Raw genomic sequence first — 23,696 nt, forward strand, 5'->3', positions numbered from 1 at the left:
TAAAACTGACAGGGAAAAGGAAAATCGAGATAGGAAATTCAAATGCATAGCCATGTTTACTTAGGGCAGGACTTCCTAAATTTTTTCACCCGTGACCCCTTTCCATTCAAGAATTTTTTATTTGACCCTAGAGATATAAAATAGGTATAATAAGCAAACATTTACTGATATCAAATCAGCATTTGCAAGGCTTGGTTTTGTGTGTGTCAGGAGTGTCTTGAGAAACTGTGAGAAAATTGGTCGTCTGCAGGGACGTTGCCCAGGGGACACCCGGGTGTTTTGGATGTTTTACCATCCATGTGGGAGGCTTCTCTCATGTCCCAGCATGGAGCTGGAGCTAACAGAGGGAGCTCATTCGCGCTCTTCCCGAGTTGGATTTGAACCGGCAACATTCAGGTCAACAACCCAACCTTCAAGTCAGCAATCTGCCAGCACAAGGGTTTAATCCACTGCAACACCGGGGGCTCCTAAGGCTAAACAGGCTGATTCTCCTTTTTGCAGAATAGAGCTGAAGCGTCTTCTGCAGAATCCACTGTAAACACGGCACGTTGTTGCGTACAGATTTGTGTAACTGGGTGATGTTCAGAAACCTCTTACTGTTGCCAAATTTCGTGATCCCAACTTTGAGCTAAGCGGTCCCTATTTGGGATCAGGATCCATAGTTTAAGAAGTGGGCTAGATCCTGTGGGTTCCCAGATGTTATGGCCTTCAACTCCCAGAAATCCTAACAACTGGTAAATTGGCTGGGATTTCTGGGAATTGTAAGCCAAAACATCTGGGGACCCACAGGTTGAGAATCACTGGCTTAGAGACTGAAGAAGAAGGTTGCACAAACTTTCACAGAGTAACTTTGTGTCTACATTCGCCAAATAAAACATATCTCGAACCAGCCGCAAGCAATCCAGTCAATAGACAGCCAAATCTGTAGCAGAAGTGCTTCTTTCAGCCTTTTAACCAGGAAGCTCTAGAGTGACCCATTGGTGTTTTGAATGTGTGAACAGCTGGATCGGAATAAATCTAATGTGAGACATTGTCCACCATTGTTTCACCAGCCAAAAGTAGCTGCCCAACAGAGTGTTGTTGTCAGTATAATTTTTGGTAATCATGTCGCTGAGTGCCCTGTTGAAACTTCACCAGAAGTGATATCGCCAGTAAATATCTGTTAGGGAACTATGTTTGTGAAACAGCTGCTGCAGAAGCAGCTGAAAAGAGGACAGGCTGATATTCCCAGGACAACAGACTGACTGGTTGTATGAACTGCAAAAATGCTTCAAGGTACTTCCACACCAGTTCATGTGGACTCCCCATGGCATATTTGGGAAAGCAGAAATGAAAAATTTTTCCAGAACAAAAACAGAGCTTGGAAGTTTACTGAATGGAGAACATGCTACATTCTTCACCTACTGAGCAGTGCATTCCTATTCCCAAGACTGTAACAGTGTAGTGAGAGTTGCTGTACTACTTTTACACTTATACTGTCATTATGTCCACACCTTTCCTCTCCAAGAATTTTTCTAAAAGCCCAATGGTGGCTTCAGTTGCTTTCCACAAAATTACAACTTTTTTACATTTAACAGTCATGTACAGTTTCTTCTCAAGTACAATATCACTCATAGGAGTGCTAACAGTATTTCCAGGAAAATGCAGCTAGTGTTACATTACAGATAGTGCTACATTGCAAAATGTTGTATCTAAGATCTAAAAAAATAAGAGTCAGGCAAAGAAATAAAATTTGGGACCTACTAAGCTCAAAGCATATGATAAAGACCAGTACTCTAAATATGGACATTTGTCTCCTTTTGGAGGATGGGACTGTGCAACTGTATTTATAACACATCTAAGCTGCCTCCAAATCTTTGATTCCACATTTTAAAACTGCATTTCATGGCTAAACAAACTTCAACTGTGACAATATTTTATCCAGGCATCATGTGACTGTTTGGTGGAATTTCCCACATCACAGCCAGAATGCCATGTTTTCAAATGGCAACTCTCTTGTGTAATCAACTTGAACAATAATTCAGTATCACTCAAGTGCATTTGCTGTCACAGCAATATGAAACAAAGTCAATTGTTATTGCTGCATCACATAGGAGGAAAACGGAAAGGAACTGAATAGACTTGTAACAAATATTTTTCTTTCTCTTTTGAAGTTTTGTTTTATTCTTGTACTCTGATGGGGTAGAATAAATATTGTAAAGGTATTTTACAATATTTACAAAAAGAGGTATCACTGGAGTATCTAAAGATCCCTATAGAAGTATCCTCTCTGAAATGTGTGTGTGTGTGTGGTTTTTCTACTTTCATGGGAGTCCTACCACTGTAACCCCAGCAAATGTGGAGGGCTGACTGTAACTGGAGAATATCTGCCAATAGATTTGATGTGATAGTGTGTTTAAAACAACTTGTCATCCCTTACATAACACCTGGGTGCTTACATCAAATACTTGTACGTCGGATGTATGAAACGTTTACGAACTACAATGGCCATGAAGCAGCCGCTCATACTGGAATCTGTAGCTTGGAGCTAAGCCTTAACATGTTAAACACATGTACCATTTTCCAGGTATAAAGTATCTTCTGATCCTCGTGTTAAACTTGAGACTACATGCTAATTGTGGCTGGCATTGTTCATCATAGTAAGCAGAAACAGAATACTTCTGGAAACATGGAAAGGTGAAGGGAACTCACAAAGCAAGTGGTTCTCACAAAATGGAAATATCTGAGGAAATGTGAATAAGATGATAGGCTCATCCTAAGGCAGTGGTTCTCAACCAGTGGGTCCCCAGATGTTTCAGCCTTCAACTCCCAGAAGTCCTAACAGCTGGTAAACTGGCTGGAATTTCTGGGAGTTGTAGGCCAAAACACCTGGGAACCCACAGGTTCAGAAGCACTGTACAAAGCAATGACACACTCCCAACCCTAACCTAACAGAAGGCTGACAATGTCAGTTTTACATCTAGGGAGTGTGGCACATACACATGAACTGCCTGGATACATTGCTTCAAATGATGTAACCACCAAGCCTTCTGAAAGTCTTTCCAGCTGTTTTGTAGATATACGAGGGCTATCCAGAAAGTAGGCTACGTTTTGGATTTTAAAAAGGACAAAGTATAGGACAAATCATTTACCATATGCAGCTGAAAGACACATCCCAAAACTACAATCTCATGTAATCCCCATTTAAATTTAGCCACGTTTTTTATAGATAAATGAGTTTGAAAAGTACTGCACCAGTAAATTCCATGCTTGTGTCCTCAGCTCTTCCCCTTCTCCCTTCCTGCAGCGTAGCCAAAACGCTGCACTGCCAGCCACACCCCCATTGTTGGAAACGGAGGAGAGAGGCAGCAAATACTGGTGCAGTACTTTTCAAACTCATTTATCTATAAGAAACGTGGCTAAATTTAAATGGGGATTACATGAGATTGTAGTTTTGGCATGTGTCTTTCAGCTGCATATGGTAAATGATTTATCCTATACTTTGTCCTTTTAAAAATCCAAAACGTAGCCTACTTTCTGGATAGCCCTCGTATATTTGAATTACAAGAATTGTTAAAACAATATGTCTATCTCACCCACTTACGAGCTATGGCAAAAAAGTAATGAGACTGATTTTCTTTTATTCATGAGTTTTATTTTATGTTCAAATCAAGGCTATCCTCTTCAAAGTAGTTCCCTTGGGCAGCTACACAGCGATGAAGCTGTTGTTTCCATTGTTTGTAGCAGTGCTGGAAGGCTTCTCCTGGAATGCGCTTCAGCTCATTAGATATTCTCTTCTGCATATTATCCAAAGTACCAAAACGGTGCCTTTTCAGATGATTTTTGAGCTGGGGACTGAGATCTGGCAAACTGGCAGGGGAACCAAAGGAATGCTTTTTCTGCCAAAAAAAATCATTGATGGAGGCAAACAACATTGATGGTGTTGTCACAATTTTTGAGGTGCAGCATAAAAGAGCACACAATGTCTGGTTGCATACATGCCACCTTATTCCTGAGCCATTCAATGCCTTCCCGATAAAAAGTTTGATTGACACTTTGTCTTCGAGGCACACATTCCTTGTGGACTGACTGCCAAAAAAACCAAACAAATGACCATCGATTTGATTTTCGATTTGCTCATTCTCACTTTCTTCGGATGGGGAGTTTGCAGTGTGCCACTCCAACTTTGTCATTTGGTCTCTGGGTTGTACTTGAAAATCCATGAGTCAACACCTGTGACTGAAGAATTCTGGTTCCCTCTCAAGATGGTTCAGAAGATCACTACACACATCCCTCTGATTCGCCTTCTGCTCAGTTATAAGGTTTTTTGAAACCATGTCCTTTCTGCTGTCAATTTTGTAACGCACCTCACAAACACAACTTCATATCCAATGCTCTCAACAACTGCATTGAAACTCTAGCAAATTCAAACTTGTACTGAGTTTACAGCAGGGGTAACCTAATTGCCATGTGAAGGTGGAGGTAGCAGCATTGTTGGGTTGGGCACAGCATTGTCAGTCTCATTGCTTTTTTGCTGTATTTGTATACATACATACACAACATAACACATTTAGCCTATGTCAGCTAAGCTGATACTAGCACCTTGCTTTTCAGTGAGTACAAGTAATGTTTCTAAGAAGTGAAAATATGCAGAAGTCACGATTTCATGCCAGCTTTGATGAGTTATGACATAACTCAACTAACCAAGCAAAGCAGTAAAAATAATGGAGCCTATTTCACAAATTATTTGTGGATAAGCAGCATCATTAATCCATCAAAACACAATTTTTGTTTTTGTTGTTAATATTTTAAATATGTGTTGACGCAGCATCTAATTACCTCAATGCTATGCCAATTGAAGAAAAAGCTATGGGCCGGGTACAAAGCTAATCCTGCCATAAGAGCCATATTTGGCTCAATAGCTCACTCCAGGATTATCTGACAGCCTCTTAAAGCTTTTAAATACAGCCGGTGTTAAGATGTACTAAGCTCTTAAGTCTTGATCATATCATTATGACTGACATGTAACAACTTTCTTTTCACAGCAAAATGCAGAGTGAACCAGTTCTGAACTAGATTGTTAAAAGGAAGACTGTTTAGTAGACTTTGATAAATTGGATTGCTACTGTTTTCAAATACATGCACATTCTTTGATGCTACTGCTTGAGTGACATATCTGTAAGTTATCTTTGGGCAAGAATAACTTCCTCCAACACACACAAATGTATTTCCAATTATAAAATGCCAATGTTTATAAAAATTTTCATCCTCTACCAAAGAACTCTTTGCAGAGGGGCAATGGGGCAGAATGTTACCCAAAGCACTGAAATTTTGGCAGGTTAGATTTTTTGAACTGAAACATGGTGGATCCAAATGTGTTCTTTGGGAACAGAAAACTCAGCATTCAGTGAGGAAGAAGTGAGAACTTCAGAAAATCATAGCGACTTGACACCATATTCAGCTTTTTTTTTTAACCTGACTGTTATATAACATGTCATTTTGCATTTACCTTTATGTGAAATTCTAGGTTTTCATCCATGGAATAGATGTGATCAAAGATGTCATGTGCAATTCTTGGAATTATCCCCATTAGCTGTGGGTCATGCAACTTCCCCTAAAGATACAAAGATTAACAAAGAGTGAGTTAAGTATATTCTGTCTCTGCAACAGTCTTGTGAGAACAAGGATCTACACATTTGGTACATGGCAAACATTGTTAATTATTTCACCCATTCACAATTCAGATCTAACATCATATTCACCATTTCCTGGGTAGAGAACCTCAGAATTAGAATACCAACTCTCTAATTTACTGGTGTATTTTCAAAGGCAAAGAAACACAAACTCATCCTAGAGAATGAAGAGTCATTGCTATGCACTTTTTTACAGTTCAAAAGCAAATGAAGCTTCCGGGATATATGATAAAGACTGGACTCCCATGTAGATGGAAATTAATGGAAGATGAAACAGTAATAAGTCCACGGGTTGTTCTTTTATCTGGGCATAGGGCCAACAAATGCTGCATGGCCAGTCCTACCGGTAGCATGCACAGTCAGCTTCCTTTTGATTTATTCAAGGCATTTGAAGACGAAAGATCAGAATATTTTTCCTAGTCATATGTCATTTTCCCCTTTTTCCTTTGGAAACAAAATTAGTCAGAATAACGGGAATCCCTTTCTTTCTTAACGAGTATCCCTTTCTTTGCTTTTGTAGCCAAAACATAATGAACACATATTCTGCAGTATACTTGCAAAAAAATCAGAATGGAAATTGCTCTAAGATATTATTAGAGATACAGATTTGTCATTGTCCTGGCTAAAATAAAAAGCTCTGGATCTGACAGTATTATTTGAAAGCTAGGGAAAGACTCTGAAGAACAACAAAGGGTTTCATACCATCAAATTCAATAAACTGAAAGGTAAAGTGTTGTCATGGCTGATTTTAAAAGGATTCATATTAGGACATTTCTCAGTACATGAACTGAAGCCATTACTGCAAGACAAAATCATACTCATACTCTTTCTGTCTTTCATTTCTCTCTCTCTCTCTCTCTCTCTCTCTCACACACACACACACACACACACACACACACCAGGAAAAATCTATTCAAAATATATTACAAAAACATGCTTAAGATGAAAAACATAAGAAAAACAACGTGAAAAGGAGAACACAAGTAATAATCTGAATCACATCTCAAAAGCAGAGGTTGGGGAAACTGTTGACCATCCTTTCAATGTTGGAAATAGCAATCATCTCAAGCCTCCACTAGTTGTTGTTATGTATATAATTCAAATTGCTTACTGTATTGTATATGTGTGTATTGGTATGCAATTTTATCTTAGCTTTTTTAGTGGGAGGGGCTGCAGACCATGTGATCAGAACTGGAATTATTCAGGACTCTAACTCCATTTTAGAAAAGCAGAAGCCATTAGACTTTCAATGTAGAAACTTCAGTTGGAACCGTGTGCCTTTAGAAGACTACAGGAACAGTTCAGTTTAGACTTCAGTAGGAACAGTATGCTTAGAGACTTCACTGGACTTTCAGACTAAACAGAGACTTATTAGACTCTCAAAACAGAGAGATGCTTTGGACTATGGACTATTGATTCTAAGAAAGATGCCCTGTGTTACTTACACAGAGTGTCACAGACAGAACGCCACCAGATAAGATTCAACACAGTTTATTAAAGATACAGAACCAAAAATGCCCGTAAAAGACAAAGGGCTAGGCAAACACTCGCCTTCAATATGAAAAGATACTAAAAAAACGGTTCAAAAGATAAACCGGATTAAACGGGAGTTTAATCCGGGTCAAACCAAAAATGCTTACTTCAGCCTGGCACTTTAAACAAACAAAAGCTGGTAAACAAAGATTCAATGTAAAGTAAATAACTGGCAGCAGATTCCTCTCTGCTACTCAACAGCTGTGGTTGAATAACAAAGTTGTTACTCCTCCGTGCAGCGAGCGAACTCCGGGTCCAAACACATCAATCAGGGCAGGAAGCGGTCAGCGGGGTCCCAATCCGGTCCAAGGTCGAAGGCCAGGTACAAACGTCTTTAGTTCTCCAGTTCCACCGATAATCACAGAAAGGGTAGTCCGAGGTCGTAGTCAGTCAGTCAGTCCAGCGTCAATCCAGAGTAGGCAATTAATGTCCGTCAAAAAGACGACGGAGGTCCAAGCTATTAAGATTAAACACAAGTTGCACAGGAAAAGCCCACACAGTTCCTCCCGCCGTCTATGCCCAGTGTCCTTGGTAACTTACGTATTCAGCAAACGAATCACACCTGTCTTCAGGAAATTCCCAACAAGAGCCCAAGCGTTCGTCCAGATTACCTTGCCCAACGCAATTAGCCATTGATCCTAAACCCAATTTTATGCCAGTTCATAACTCCTCATCGCTGTCAGCTGCTATCCTAATTCCAGATGCCTCCTCCTCATCATCCTCATCAGAGCTAAAACACCTTTGACTACGCCCCACAGCATTCCCAGCTGTGGATCCCGTCCCATCCCTCCAGCTCGTCCACGGGTCTAATCCTGCAACCCCCCAGTCGCCTCCCATACTATCATTGCCGGTGGCACCCAAATCCTCCCTCACACGAGTCCATTCCATATCATCCTCCTCTGAGCTAACCATCTCTTCCTCCATTCCCTCGGTAAAACCCTCAAAGGAGTCTTCGTCAGTTGGTTCTGCAAATAAGTCCCGCAGCCGTTTCCTTTCTCGCTCCTCAAGAGAGTCTGACTCCCGAGGAGTCTTACGACCACGTCTCCCAGTATCGGAGCCATAAGGCTCAACCATAACACAGAGAGACTACTTCAAATCCTACTTTAACTGAATTCATAAGCAAAGTACCTGTATGCTGAATACATGAAGTTTGTGAGTAAACCAACTATGTTACTTTTAAAGAAGTCTGCTTTATTTTTGTCTCTTGAGAGCATGATTTAAAAGAAAGATATTTTAAGGGAGAGTGGGTGTATTTTTGGGCAACTAAAAGAACACTTCTGAGACTCTGCTATATATGTATGCGTGTTTTGTTCATTTACATATCTTTGTCCCTAACAGAACAAAGAGATATCTAAGTTTATCAGTCTAACAGCTGAGAAACCTGATTGCCTTGCATAAATGCCATTTCCCCAAAAATGGCATCATTTTTCGAAGGTTTGTGACTTTTAACAAGGTCATGCCTTTCCAAAGATCATAAAATCTCCAAAAGGTTCTGGAGATTTCCATTTTTCAAAATCAAGGATGTTCCATAGTCCTTAAGGCCCATTCCCACCACCTACCTTTTGGTTCTCTAGACCTCATAATCCTATTTTCTATTTTCTGACTCACGTATACGTTTATTTCAGGTACAAGCCGAGGGAAAGTATTGTGATCAAAAGTATGTATACTGATGTGACCCATCGATAAGTTGAGGGTCATTCCACAGAGAGGGGAAAGCACCAGCACCACTTTAGGAGTCCAGCCACCACCTCCATTTTCCCTCCCAGGTATTCAAAAGGGCGAGAAGTGGTGCCGGACAGAGAGAGTTGAAGGGCTGGTACTTCTTTTAGGTTCTCCTAGGATGGACTAAGCTCTCGTGTTTCACCACTCTACTCAGAAATAGATTCTTTTTCTATAGGAGCCAGGATACAATATTCACATTGATCCAGGAATAAGTCAAAACAGGATTTTGGGATGATTTTTTTGACTAAAATTTCTAGATGTTTACATGAGTGCATAGTATTTGGTGAGGGCAAAAATGCAGTTGGAGTGGATTTAAAAGAAAATGGGAAAGGGCTCAGACAACGCCCACATCTTCTCCCCTGGTAGCCCAATATTACTTCTATAAGGGTCAGCTACTACGTCTCTACATTATTTGGTTGTTAAAATATTGTACTATTTTGCAATACATGTTTGATGAGGAATCATGAGTAAATATATTAGTTTTCTGTTTCTTTCACAAACAAGGAAGATAACAAATCTGTCCGTTTTCATTATGGTTATCAGTTACAGTTCTCTTCAAACATGACATGCTGCACCAAAGCACAACACAACTAGATGGGCAGCGCCAATCAGAGGGAAATTAAACCTGAAAACCAGGAGATTATGCAGAGCTGCCTGACTCAAGAATTCTCTGTAGTTTCTTCAATCCTTCCTTTCTTTGCTGTATTCTACTGCTGTATAGGGGGAAAAAGTTGGACTGAGTTTACTCTTAAATTGTTCCCATTGATGCAGGTTCTTTGTAATCAAATGTAAATCTTCTTTAATAAGACTCAAGACTGTTTTGAGTTTTTGTTGATAGCTTCTTGCTCTAAATTCATCAGGCTATCTTCTTTAAACAAAGCCTTTAACTGTCACAACAAGGCAACATTACACACACACACACACACACACACACACACACACACACACACACACACATATATATATATATATATATATATATATATATATATATATATCTGTTCAGTTTTCAATGATACTATAAAACTGTGCTGACAGAACCAAGTAGAGATTTTTGAGCTTTCTCCATATTCTGGTAGATCTTTTGCTTACTCTTTACTGAATGTATAGAAGGCAAAGGTTTGTGGGTAAGTGCTGATTGATTATCAGGTTAATCTGGTCTCATCTGATTTTATTTGACCTACAGTTAAATGTTCATGCTGCCTAGGTTAAGTTGATCATATCTGGCTTAGGTTACAATGGAGCATTGGTATCTGCTGGGGTTTGGTTCAAGACCTTCCATCCTGTGAATACCAAAATCCATGGATGTTCAAGTCCCATTATATACAATGATGTACTAAACAACATCCCTCATATATAATGGGGAAATGTTTAATTTTTTCTAAACTATTTTCAAGCTGTAGATCAGTGGTTCTCAACCTGTGGATTCTCCGGTGTTTTGGCCTACAACTCCCAGAAATCCAAGCCAATTTACCAGGGAGTTGAAGGCCAAAACATCTGGGGACCCACAGGTTGAGAACCACTGCTGTAGATGGTTGAATCTGCAGAATCCATGGATATGGAGGGCTGACTGTACTATCAAACATGGGCTAATGAAGATGGTAGAGGTTTGCAGAATTTTATACTGTTTAGGGTTGCTGAGCACCCACAGCTATATTGCCTATACTGTATTGCCATAAAATATGTTTGACTTTACATTTTTCTTTGTCAAAAATATTGGCAGGAGGGAAGGATTTGGGATGATACAGCCTTCCAAGATGGATATGGAAGAATTGCTGCTTTAGAAGACCTCAAAAGCAGCTTGCCTCTGCTATAGAGGATCTGACATTGAATATTTAGAAGCTTCTTCGTGTTGGAAGCTCTAGTGAAATCTTCAACTAAAAAGGACTTTATTTTAAGGAATTCATGAACATCTCTCCCCATCCTGCTGCCACCCACCCTCCAAAAGGTAGGTTTAATAGTATTAAAATGAAAGTCTAGAATTAAAAGGAGGATTAATAAAGATCTAGTGTGGGCTGGGTGCTGTGTTTAAAGCCTCGTAAGACGACGAATCACATAACAAGAGGCAGCTAACACTCCCCTCTTTTCCTACAATAATCCAGCCCCGTAATTCTGGTTCTAAATTGGCTTTTCAAGAGATTTTCCCTCCACCAACTCAAGCACCACAGACATTTTGATTTAATTACATTCTGAGCTGGAGGATTATTGTGCCATCCTCCCATCTGCAAAGAAGAAGCGGGTGATCGCACTTGCCTGATCCACCCCCAATCGTATTCTCTAAAAAGGTAGGAAATACTGAGCTAAAGAAGAAATGGCATTTATTCTGTCTTTATGTTAAAGAGTGGAGGTGGAAAAGCTATTGAGAGCCATCAGTATATAATATCAGTACAATAAACAAAAGGCTGCTGTTTGTCTCTTTCTGTTCGGAAAACTGAAATCTTATAATTCCTGTGGATTTTTATCACACCTACAATCCAATTATTCATGGTACACTACTATGATTTGAATAAAAACTTTAAAATGCAAACACGTTTAAACAAAAGCAAACTTTTGTTCTCTTCCAATTCTATGATTTTATGAAACACAATCCATGTTAAAAATCAAAGCACAGACATCGGCAGCTCAGTCCAGACATTCTTTGTCCTAGGAGAGCAGCCCTGGAACCCTTCCATCAATCACACACTCGTATCGTATGGATCTGAGTTTATAAACAGCATATCCATCTAAAACCAGGAGTTTTGCGTTCCCTTTAAAACTGTCATTTCACTGGAAGTACAAGTTTGGGTAGTTGTATATTTAAAGAAAACAGAATGGGGAGAAGCAAGAAACTATGGATTACAAATTGTTAGATCTGTATGCATGTGCTTTAAAATATTTGGCTTTTTATCTTGACTAATCAGATATCATTATGGGTAACTTTAAGACAAGCACACATTAAACATATAAACAAATACTATTTTTTCAGAATTGTAACACAGTATGAATACTTTCATGTGACTTCAGTGTGCAAGCTATAACCTGCAAGGATGGTAGTTATAGATTTTGGAAGGTATCAATGCTAGCCTGAAAGATCATTGGACAAGAAAGTAGTATTTGATCATGGTGCCCTCTGGTGTGTCAATCTTTTTCAAAATAAACTCTTGTTTCAGATAATGTACTGAGCAGTTCTCTTTTTTCGTGTCAGGGCAACTTGAGAAACTGCAAGTGGCTTCTGGTGTGATAGAATTGACTGTCTGCAAGGATGTTGCCCAGGGGATGCCCAGATGTTTGATGTTTTACCATCCTGTGGGAGGCTTCTCTCATGTCCTTGCATGGGAAGCTGGAACTGACAGACGGCAGCTCACCACCACTCCCTGGATTCGAACCACCAACCTTTCGGTCAGCAGTCCTGCCAGGACAAGGGTTTAACCCACTGTGCCACTGGGGGCTCCACTGAGCAGTCCTTAAACTGTATCTTTACAGAGTATGACTTCTATCCTAATGCCAGCTACCAAAAAACAATGACTTCACAATTCCAATTATCACATAGAATTGGGAAAGATTATAAAGACAACACTATTCCTTAAGCATATTCGAAAAGCCTCTGCACTTATTTACTGCTCCAATTGCATTCACAAACACATGCATGCACAGTGTTCCCTCACTTATCGCGGGGGTTAGGTTCCAGGACAACCCGCAATAAGTGAAAATCCGTGAAGTAGGGACGCTATATATTTATACATTATTTTAGTAGTTATACACTATTTTAAGTCTTTATCAACCAATCGTGTATTGATAAATTGCCTCCTTCTCCTTCCGTTGTGGCTTGGGCTCCTTTTCTCTCACTTTGGCTTCTCCTTCCTCCCTTCCTTAGCCTGTAAACTTTAATTTTTTATAATTTATAATATTCTTTTATAGTTTATGAAAAACCGCAAAACAGCGAATCTGCAAAAAACAAACCACGTAGTGAGGGGAACACTGTATACAATTTTTCCAGGGTTGGATATACTGTATATTAAATGTTAAAAAGTCACAAAACACAAACAGAACAAACTGAATTAATTTGAAGTACAACACCCTACTATCTTGAATGTCAACCTCTGCACAAATTCATCTTAGTGGTTGCCTTCCAGGCAACATTCATTTTTAGGAACAGCATTTCATATTTCCTAAAGTTAATTACAGAAGTGAGAGTTTAAATCAAGAAACTAGAATGTATCTGCTCTTTACTGCTTACCATTTTTTTAATGTTACTACCTTTGCTGTAATGATTCCTAAAATGTTATTTATCACAAATCATAATAAGAGGGCATACTCAATCATAATGAGATTTTGGCATGACATTATGAAAACCAACCAGAAATAATTTGGCAAAAAACATTAAACCACAGCAAATAAATGAATAACCAGATTCTATTGTCTGCCTTGTTGACAAGAATTAAGAGCAGCGGCTAAGAGCTTTCTACAGGACTTTACGGCCATAAGTCCCTAGTAAAATCAGCACAATAGGAAGTCGCTTATTGTGACAGATGTGCATTTGGAAGGAAAACAAGCAACTGTGTGACAGATAGGCCCACAGCAAGCAGCCAAAACCAGGCAAAACACTAGCCTGAGTACATTAAAATGTATTAAACAAAGCACACTGAATACACATTGAGAGTAGAGATGTGTGTATTCTTAAAATATTAAGGTTGTGTTGCTTCCTATCTCTATGACATTAACAACAGGGTGTTGTGTTGCATGATTTCAGCTTGAGTTGCATTTTTATTTATCAAAATAAGAAGCGAGGAGCCTTTGAAAGAAGCTTATCAGTCATTGCCAAATGTCTACAAACACAGTCTCCTGCAGTGACCAGAAAAGATATTCTGACAGTGAGCAGGAGGGGAAGCAAACTGGGGGGGAACAAATTTATATAAATCATTAGCAAACTAGAGACACAAAAAGAATGGCAAAAAACGAGTTCATGTGATGCTGCATCTCAGAAATGGTATTGGTTGGAAGAATGGGGCCGCCATAAATTAATAGGCACACAATTTTCTCTCACAGGACTTTAGCACCAAGCATAGAAAGGATACAATTTGCCTCCCTGGAGCAGATAGCAAACAAGATGTATTTTCTGAAGTGCCCAGAGACCTCTTGCTTTCAGGCAACAGAGAGAACAATACACAAATAAAGTTGAGTGTTTTGGGGTAGCAGAACTATGGCAAACACACAGCCATTTATCAATTTTCTCCCTGGGAAAGCCCTGATAAGCTTTGGAAAACAGTATGGAAGCCACTGGATGTACATTGTGAAGAATCAACCGTTGTCTCGGGAGGAAAAGAGTAAAATTACCTTCCGATACGGCAACCTTGTGAAGTGTCCTTGTGACACTGAATTCTAGCCAGTATATCCTTAGACTGTAACCATATGAGCAAGTAGACACTGCAATTTAGTGTTATCCAAACCACATGGGATTAAAAACAAAGTGATTAAAATGATAACCTAAAAGGACCTCATTGGGGGATAAGCTTCCCTCTTTCAGTATAAGATGCTCTTGACCTACAGAACAGTATCTTGTTTAGTATGACTTCAGCCATGCAGATTCAACTTTGGGTTTGGCAGCTGAATTACATTCTGGTGGATGCTATTTCATAGGCTCTATTATATCTCGCTGAAGATGTATAAACCATTCTTCAGAAAAGGAGACGTAATGACACCAAAGAAAAAACAAAGTAAGATTTTTCAGCTGAATCTCTGTCTTCCACTAGATGATCAACAGTGGAAATCCAACACACTACTCAAAAATGAACATATAGTGTATATATTCATGTATAAGTCAACCTCATATATTAGTCAAGGGCAGAGTTTGGGGGCAAAAGTTATGGATTTTGAATTTTTTTTCCATGCCAGAAGCAACTTGAGAAACTGTGAGTCACTTCTGGTGTGAGAGAATTGGCTTCTGCAAGGACATTGCCCAAGGATGCCCAGATGACTGATGTTTTACCATCCTTGTGGGAGGCTTCTCTCATATCCCTGCATGGGGAGCTGGAGCAGACAGTGGGAGCTCGCCCACTCTCCCCGGATTCGAACTGCCAACCTATCAGTCAGCAGCTCTGCCAGCACAAAGGTTTAACCCATTGCGCCACTGGGGACTCCACATGGATTTTGAAGACCCATGGATAGTTTGAGCCCTAAAACTGCCAGAAGAGATTCAACAGCAGAATGAGCTGCCAAAATTTAAGATAATTAAAAATCTGTCTCTTCTGGCAGGCCTACTCAGTCAATTTTAAGTCATGAATTGTAACTTTACATTTTATCAGTATTGATATTTTAATCTTTGCTCTCTGTATTTTAATAAATGTATTTTAGTAGTATTGTGTTTTATCGTATGTTTTTACTACCCTGTCTTAAGTTGTGAGGAAAGGTCCGTAACAAACAAAATTTATGATTATTCTGTTGAAAGGAGAAAGACTCAGTGGTTCCTTTTGTATATGAATTAAGGTAGAAATATAGATAAGTAGTCCAGCTCTACTTTTTCTTGACTTATACAAGAGTATATACAGCATTGGAACCTAAGTATCTTTACTCAGAATAAAATCTGTGAGTGAGGAAAATACTATGAAATGTACAGATATACTGTAAACACACCTAATAGTCTATACAGCCAACCCCTGAGGAACAAGCATTCAACTTACAAATGACTCATAGTTAAGAATGGGGATGAGATAGCAGGAAGTGAGAGAAATCTATCCCTCGGAAGGAAAATTCACTCCTGAAAGAGTTATCATGTGGAAAAGGTGTCTCCACTGAAGCTTTATTGCCAATCCATGTTTACACAACAAGCCACATTTTTAAAAAATCCAGTGAGCATGGGAACTGAAAGTGAGGTGAAATCTTCTGAACAAGCACAATGGAGTGCTAACCCTTCCCTACACTATCCAAAGCTTGTGTGTGTGTGTGTATGGCTGGAGTTACAATTAAAACATATACTTAATGCAACTTCAGAACTAACTTATAGAACCTATCTTGATGATGTGAGTTAAATTTTCCTATGATACTGATGTATCTGTATTTATTGCACCATATGTATTTTTACATTACAAGTGATTTGTAAGCCGCCCCGAGTCCATTTTGAGAGATGGTGGTGGGGTAGAAATAAAGTGTTGTTGTTGTTGTTGTTTGTAACTTGGGAACTGCATGTACACACATACATACACCTGTGCCAAAATTCAAAACACAAAACACTGCATTTTTATTAATAAAACTATTTTCATTTCATTTTGTTTTCTGTTTTAGTAACAGCATTTAATTCAGTGATCTGACTCCATTGTCATTGCTGTCACCACATTTAGGTTTTAAAAATCATTCTTACCTCCATGGTATGTGTTTTTCCTGAAGATGTTTGACCATAAGCAAAAATTGTGCCATTGTAGCCCTCAAGGACATCTAAAAGAGGGAGAAATGAATTAGATTATTTTGGGAATATTAAAATTAAGCCAAGGAAAACAATACAATGCATATCTTCAAGTCAGGAAGGAGAGAGAGGGAGAGAGAGAAAAGAGGAAAATGGGAAATGAAATGCAACTTTGGTAGAAAATGTGCAGATTGTCATGTTGCTAGGATAACATTAAGAGCCAGGATTTCTAGAAAGCCAGATCTAATTTAGATAATAACATCATTTATTCCTTCCTATTACTTTTCTGAATAACTGGATATGGATTTATTCAGAGTAGTCAGTTTGAAAGGTTAAGGAAAGAAGAAAATTATGTGCACTATGGACTCCCTCGTTTTCAAAGGAAATGAATGGGCACATGATCTGATATTTATCTGATATTTATCTACTACTTTTTATCCAGTTGACATTGTGTTATATGCCTTTGTCTTCTTGTTTAATTGAGGATGGCAGGGTTGTATTCTGTTAAAAAAAAGTTTGGATGCAGGCTAGTTATTATTTTAGCGTAGACCATAAGATCTCCTCTTTCCGAAAAACACAACATATATGCTCATAAGTGGAGAAAATGCTAATGGAAATTCCTTCAAACAAGCAGATGTCAAACAATGTGTTGTCAACACATGTTATGATAACATGTGTTACTGAATTATAAGCATATGACACTTTCTCTTTGAGCATCGTTATTTCCATGTAACCAAAACAGTCGACAACTACATTTTATTTCACAAGTTGCAAACATTCACAGAAATTTGAGAATGTAACACTGCTAAAGATTTTAACATCTGAGAAGTCCATTTTCATTTAACTTCAGTGACTTTGGGTGACGCACACATTATATAACCTAAAGGAATTTCAAAAACAGAAATGTAACAACAAAAATGCATTTTAAATGCATAGTTTTGCTAATGCACTTAACCAGAGTTGTTATTATCCATCTCTAAAACAAAAGATGTTCATCGTTCCAAGTCTTGAGCAAAGCTGACAGCTAGATGTACTTCACAAAGCCGGAAAAACAGAAAACCTGTTCAAGTGCTAACCACTCTGGTTCAGATTGCTTAAAGGGGAATTTGCCTGCATCTATGGAGCTGTCCAGAGGAATAGTGCTGACTGGAGTATCTTAAACAATGACTCAGATATGTGCTTTCATGAACATGGGATTTTGGTTGCTTCCACTGAAGCCAGCATAGATTGATAACAGAAATAAAGTGAGATTTTTGCTACTAGAGAAGAATATGGTTGTTCCTCTTACCATTTAATGCCACTTGTACAAAAATAGGAACAAATAAAGCTCATAGAGTAGTACAATATCCAGTACAGTCTCCAAAAAAACCCAGAAAGAGCAACCTGAAAAATTTGTTCCTGTTTCTTCCACATTCATGCATTGTTACATTGACAAGAATAGTAACAACGTGGCTCCTGAAACAAGGTGATCTCAATATTATATACATACAAGGGTTTAACTTAAAATGATCTGCACAACATATCAGAATGGACATTCCTGGGATTGGACCCCAACTTACATTCTGGCATTGCATTCAAACAATTATTACACTTGGGCTTTTTACCTATTGTCCAGTTCCTTTTGGTTTTCCCAAGAAGTCTTGACTCTCCCTGAACCTAAAATTTTCTCACAACCAATGAGATTATGTCCCCCAAATATAAAGAATTAGGGGAACATACCCAAAGACACACTCCTTTCTTCAAAGTAAGGTATTTCCTTAAATGTTTTATGAGCTTTCTTCATTATGTTTTTGTATCCCCATTTAGCGAATTAGGAGAACGTTAAAGCAAGCACCCCCCCCCTAAAATATTTCCCATTGCTACACTCCCTCCCCACAAACATCCAGTTACAGAACCAGATTTTATTCAGCAAAGAAGATGAGGGCTAGAAAATCCTGAGATGGAGAAGGCAGACCTGAATACAGTGAGGATAAGAGAGTGAGGACAAGATGAGGAAGGATATGGAGAACAGGAGAGATCAGAAGGAGTGGAGAAGGTGAAAGGACTGGGTGGTTGTGTAGGTGGGTGTACAAAGGAAATGAAAAGTCTAAATGGGAAAGAATAGAGAATCAAAGGCCATGAACAGGACATGAAAGAGATGGGTGAAGTCAAGGACCTTGATAAAGCTGGAGGGAAAGGTCAGAAGAAGTTTTGGCGACTCCCATTTCTTCACATTACTTTTTGCTGTGGTTTACTTGGGGGGGTGGACTCACTCACATTCCCTCTACTCATTTGTGAAGATTTACAATGGGAAAAGAGAGGTCAAGTAACTGGTGGAAAGGACTTTATGAGCAATCCTGGGCTGGCCATACAGACAGGGTTTTGCCTTAGGCCACCAGGATCTTCCTTGAGTTAAGGGAGACCCTCAGCTGGGTGTATATTATGTGTGTGCGTGTGCGTGTGTATTTCTGCTGCTGCTTCTTTTTGCTTGTATGCAACCTAACCTATTGACCTAATACCCAATACATTTGACCTACTGTCCCATTCGCAGAAGTGGGCACAGTCACAGCCCCTTAACCCATAGCTACAGCAGAGTATCACTTATCCAACATAAATGGGCTGGCTGAACGTTGGATAAGCGAAAATGTTGGATAATAGGAGGTATTAAGGAAAAGCCTATTAAACATCAAATTACGTTATGATTTATCAAATTAGGCACCAAAACATCATATTTTACAACTAATTGACAGAAAAAGCAGTTCAATACATGGTAACGTTATGTAGTAATTACTATATTTATGAATTTAGCACCAAAACATCACAATGTATTGAAAACATTGACTAAACAAATTGACTATAAATAAATATAGACTTGCATAAAATGAACTTACAGTAACAACATTGTCAGAAATTAAATCCATAAAAAGTTCAATCCTTGCTTCCTAGAGAAACAGCTGTGGATCCAGGCGGGAGGCATACTGTGTTGGATAATCCAAAATGTTGGATAAGCCAATGTTGGATAAGTGAGACTCTACTGTAATTCCATCAAATATATTTAACCATACTATCATATGCTCCATTGAAGCTGTAAACTAAACCACAGTCATAATATCATATAACTTCGAAATGATAACTTGATCTTGACCCAGTAAGTTCACAATCACAAATTCCAAAGAGGTCAGTGTCTTGAAGGCAGTATTACACATGTGAATGTTCAAAGAAGTGGGCAGTTTAAAATGCCTATGGCTACTGGCTTGATCTGTTCACACTGAATCTTCATCTGCTCAATGTTTTGGAAAAGAATCAATATAAATCTCAAAGTCTATATAAACCAAACTATTTCTAATCTTTATAATAAGCTCACTTATCTTCCTCAAAAAAGGGGGAGAAATTCAAAACAAACTAAAAGGAGGCAACACTGAAATTAATTTCTTCTGATATTTCTTCCCATTTCCAGTAAAAATTTATTTCTTCCATCAGGGGAGAGGGTTTTTTTAAAAAAAAACTGGGAAAAATACTAATCTCATTAGGCTATAGAGCCTTATATTATTAAATTCTAAAAGTAGCCAAGTTTTCACAGACTCTTTGTCCATTAATTGAATAATTTGCCTCACCTGACTAGCTGAATAGTAAAAACGCAGGTAAGGAATTGCCAATCTACTCCATTGTATTGTATTTATACTCTGATGTACGATAAATTATGCAGTACAACCAAATTTCCATGGACTCAATATTCTCAAGTTTCCATTTGCTCATACTCCCAAAAAATATTTTCCCCGGAAGTGTTTGTGGACCTCTCTAGGTACTTCAGCGTAATTCTATGGTGTCCTTCAAACCCAAGGATGAACAAAATATTCAGTTTGCTAATATCAGTGGTATTAGGTATCCACATAGGATCTTGGAATGTATCGAACTATTCAACAGTGGAATATGCTGCCTTGGAATGTGATGGAGTCTCCTTCTGTTGAGGCTTTGAAAAAGAGCCTGGATGTCCATCTGTTAGAAATGCTTCGACTGTGTATTCAAAGAGGACTGGATGGTCCTCTATTCTGAGCCCCCGGTGGTGCAGCAGATTAAACCACAGAGCTGCTGAACTTGCTGACTCAAAGGTCAGCAGTTCGAATCCGGGGAGTGGGGCGAGCTCCCGCTGTTAACCCCAGCTTCTACCAATCGAGCAGTTCAAAAGCATGCAAATGTGAGTAGATCAATAGGTATCGCTCCGGTGGGATGGTAATGGTGCCCCATGCATTAATGCTGGCCACATGACCTAGGAGGTGTCTATGGACAATGCCAACTCTTCAGCTTAGAAATGGAGATGAGCACCAACCCCCAGAGTCGGACACAACTAGACTTAATGTCAGGAGAAAACCTTTAACTTTACCCTAATTAGGAAAAAAATAAATGCAACACAACACCTTCGACAACAATGTTCACAAGTTGGAAATAAAAGATTGGATATAAACTTGCTTATATATATACAGTGTTCCCTCACTACTTTGTGGATCGCTTTTCGCGGATTCGCTCTTTCGCAGTTTTTCAATAAACTCTAAAAGACTATAATAAATCATAAAAATTTACCATTTACAACCTAAGGAAGGGTGGAAGAAGAAGCTAAAGGGAGAGAAAAGGAGCCCAAGCGGCAACGTGAGGAGAAGGAGGCGATTTATCAACACATGGTTGGTTGATAAAGACTTAAAATACCGGTAGCGTATAACTACTAAAATAATGTATAAATATTAAAATAAATATAGTGTCCCTACTTCGCGGATTTTTACTTATTGCGGGTGGTCCTGGAACCTAACCCCTGCAATAAGTGAGGGAACACGGTGTATGTATGTATGTATGTATGTATGTATGTATGTATGTATGTATGTATATACACACACACACACAAGAATATATATATTTGAACCTTTCTCTGTGACAGATTAAGGTAAAGTCACCATGTAGTACTTCTACTTGCCTTTATTCATTCATAGAGACTGTCCTTATTCCATAATATTTTTCAATATATGTGGAATACCCATTATTGAATCACTGCATGCCACAGCAAGGTCACTAGTGAATAGATTTAAGAGATGTTTTTGTCCTGTATGCGTATGCCATTAAGATGAGGAGAGGGGTTTAATCTGACCTCGCTGGCAAATAGCTCTATTATCAATACAAATAGGATTAGGAAAAGAGAACATGCCTGTTTTGTCTTCTTTCAGAATCTGAAACGGGGCAAAATGTTCTATTTTCCATTGACTAAATATTTGTGCAGACTAGAAGCATCCTTCCAGCAAGGATCACCTCTTCTTTGTCACATACTTTAAGTCATAAAAAACACATCTTATGTATAGGGCAGTTTGATCTGAATAAAAATATTAGGAAGACACAAATATGCATTTTTAAAGCTCAGACATCCTGCCCATCAATACATTCTACTGCAAAAATCTGCATTTTATTATCAAATAGTGCCAAGCATAAATAAACTAAATGTGGCTGTCAATAGTTTATTCTTTGTGGATTGAGGATCATCCGGTAGCTATTTATTCCAGTGAAATCATTAAAATATCATTTTGCCTTTATCTAAGGTTCCAGATGTCCCTTGTAAACGGATACAATAAAAAAAAAAAGAAACATGTTCATCCGGCTGCCTATATTGTCAGTTTCTCATTTCCATGCACTCCAGCAACACCATCTAGTAACCATGGTGCTTAATTCCATTCAGTCAGCAAGATTCAGCTGATACAACAGCCATTTCCCTACACAGAAAATGGACCAGAGCCTTTTATTCTTCTAACAACAAACAACCAGTGCAAGAAAGAGAGAGAGAGAAGCAGGGGAAGTAATTTATAGGAGACTGACTGCTATTGAGGCTGCAAAAATCAATGTTAACATATTCCAAAGGAGGAGTTGCTAAGCTCCCCTACCAAGGCCTCCATGACTCGCCTCCTACAAAATTCATCTTTAATTCCTTGGGTATTTGAATAAAGAAGTGAAATAAATTGTATGCAATCTTTAGGAAGACGGGGAGGAGAGCACATATTGCTCATCCCTGTGCTTTTCTGGTATGAATCCCCAAATTCAAGAGAAAAGGTCAATGTAGTAATGCTATCAGGATCTATATTAATGGACAAATTAATTACTAAACAAGAACAATGGCCTCCACAATGAGCAGGTTTTGAAAACTATGTTTGTAGTTCTAAACTACAGTTGCACAATAAATACCTAAGACTAAGTTGCCAGTGTAAACATATGAAGACATAATATTATTCATTTTTAACAAAAATAATAAAATAATTGCTGGTTATTCTAATAAGATTAATAGCTATTGTAAGAAAATAGTGGCTGAACGAGGAAACTTTAGATGGAAATATATAGCCAAAGCAATAGCTACACTTGAGCCAGATTATGGTCAAAGTTGGGGGGTGCTGACAAATATGAACAGATTAAAAAGTAAAGACTTCAGACTGGCAATTGACTCCTTTTTAAGTGTCCTATCATTAGCTCCTTGGAGATGATAGAAAAAATTCTACTGCTTTCTAATTCTATTATACAAAAAGATTATTCTAGGAATACTAGACAGTGGGCCCTTGATCTCTATTGTGTTTGATACGAAACTCCATGAGATGCTCAAGTCTCATTATGTACAATGACAAAGTATAATGTTTCCCTTACACATAATGGCAAAAATCAAGGTTTTCCTTTTTTTTGGATTTTAAAAAATATTTTCAAGCTGGGGATGGTTGCATCCAGAATGCAGAGGGCCATTGGCTAAAGGCAATTTTCAAGAAATGTTGCAAATACTTATTTCAAAAATATTCGTCCATCACATTTACACATTTTAGAGCAGGCATGAGCAGGATACACAGGAGAGGCTCCTGGAGGGAAAGGTTATATATTTCTATGGTTTTCCTTTCAATTGCTTGGAAGCTTTGGTGCTTTTTAAAAAGGGATTCTAATCACACAGGAACTCTAACGTGCACCTTTTTTGGTCAAATTACGAAGAGGGCTCTTTTTGCTGGACCTGTTCCGACTTACAAAGAAAACTTACAGACCCTATCTTACTTGTAACTTGGGGAGTGCCTGACATTGTTTGTAAAGAGACAATGCATAAGCAAAAAAGATTAAGTGTCCAGCACACAGTTCATTTCCTCTACAGCATATGCCGTGAGTTTGTTACCGTTCGGTGAAAATGTAACCGAACATAGTAATATCTGGAATATCAGAAACCTAAGCCTTTCTGCCTGCAAAAGTGCTGTACTGCTGAGCTACCGTTTTGGAAGTCAAAGACAGGGCAAAATGCAAAGAATATGCACTATTTCTTCCTCCACGTTCACTCTAACACAGAAATAAAAAACAAATCCCTGCTCAGTTCCCAAAAATATCTCAACAGCTCCCATATTTCACTGTAAGTGTGATATCTGCAA

The 23,696-nt window shown here is 38.6% G+C and overlaps 1 protein-coding gene across 1 annotated transcript in view; it reads right to left on the bottom strand.

Annotated features, from left to right (window-relative positions):
- Window positions 1-23,696, bottom strand: part of kif5c (kinesin family member 5C) — a 116,942-nt gene that overhangs the window by 66,011 nt on the left and 27,235 nt on the right. The window contains exons 3-4 of the mRNA XM_003224979.4: window positions 16,261-16,334; window positions 5,489-5,593 (exon numbers count right to left, since the gene is read on the bottom strand). Coding sequence (XP_003225027.1) covers window positions 5,489-5,593; window positions 16,261-16,334 — 179 coding nt within the window. The remainder of the gene's footprint in view (window positions 1-5,488; window positions 5,594-16,260; window positions 16,335-23,696) is intronic.

The sequence above is a fragment of the Anolis carolinensis genome, chromosome 1 (assembly GCF_035594765.1).
Source record: "Anolis carolinensis isolate JA03-04 chromosome 1, rAnoCar3.1.pri, whole genome shotgun sequence".
In the NCBI taxonomy this organism is placed as follows: domain Eukaryota; kingdom Metazoa; phylum Chordata; class Lepidosauria; order Squamata; family Dactyloidae; genus Anolis; species Anolis carolinensis.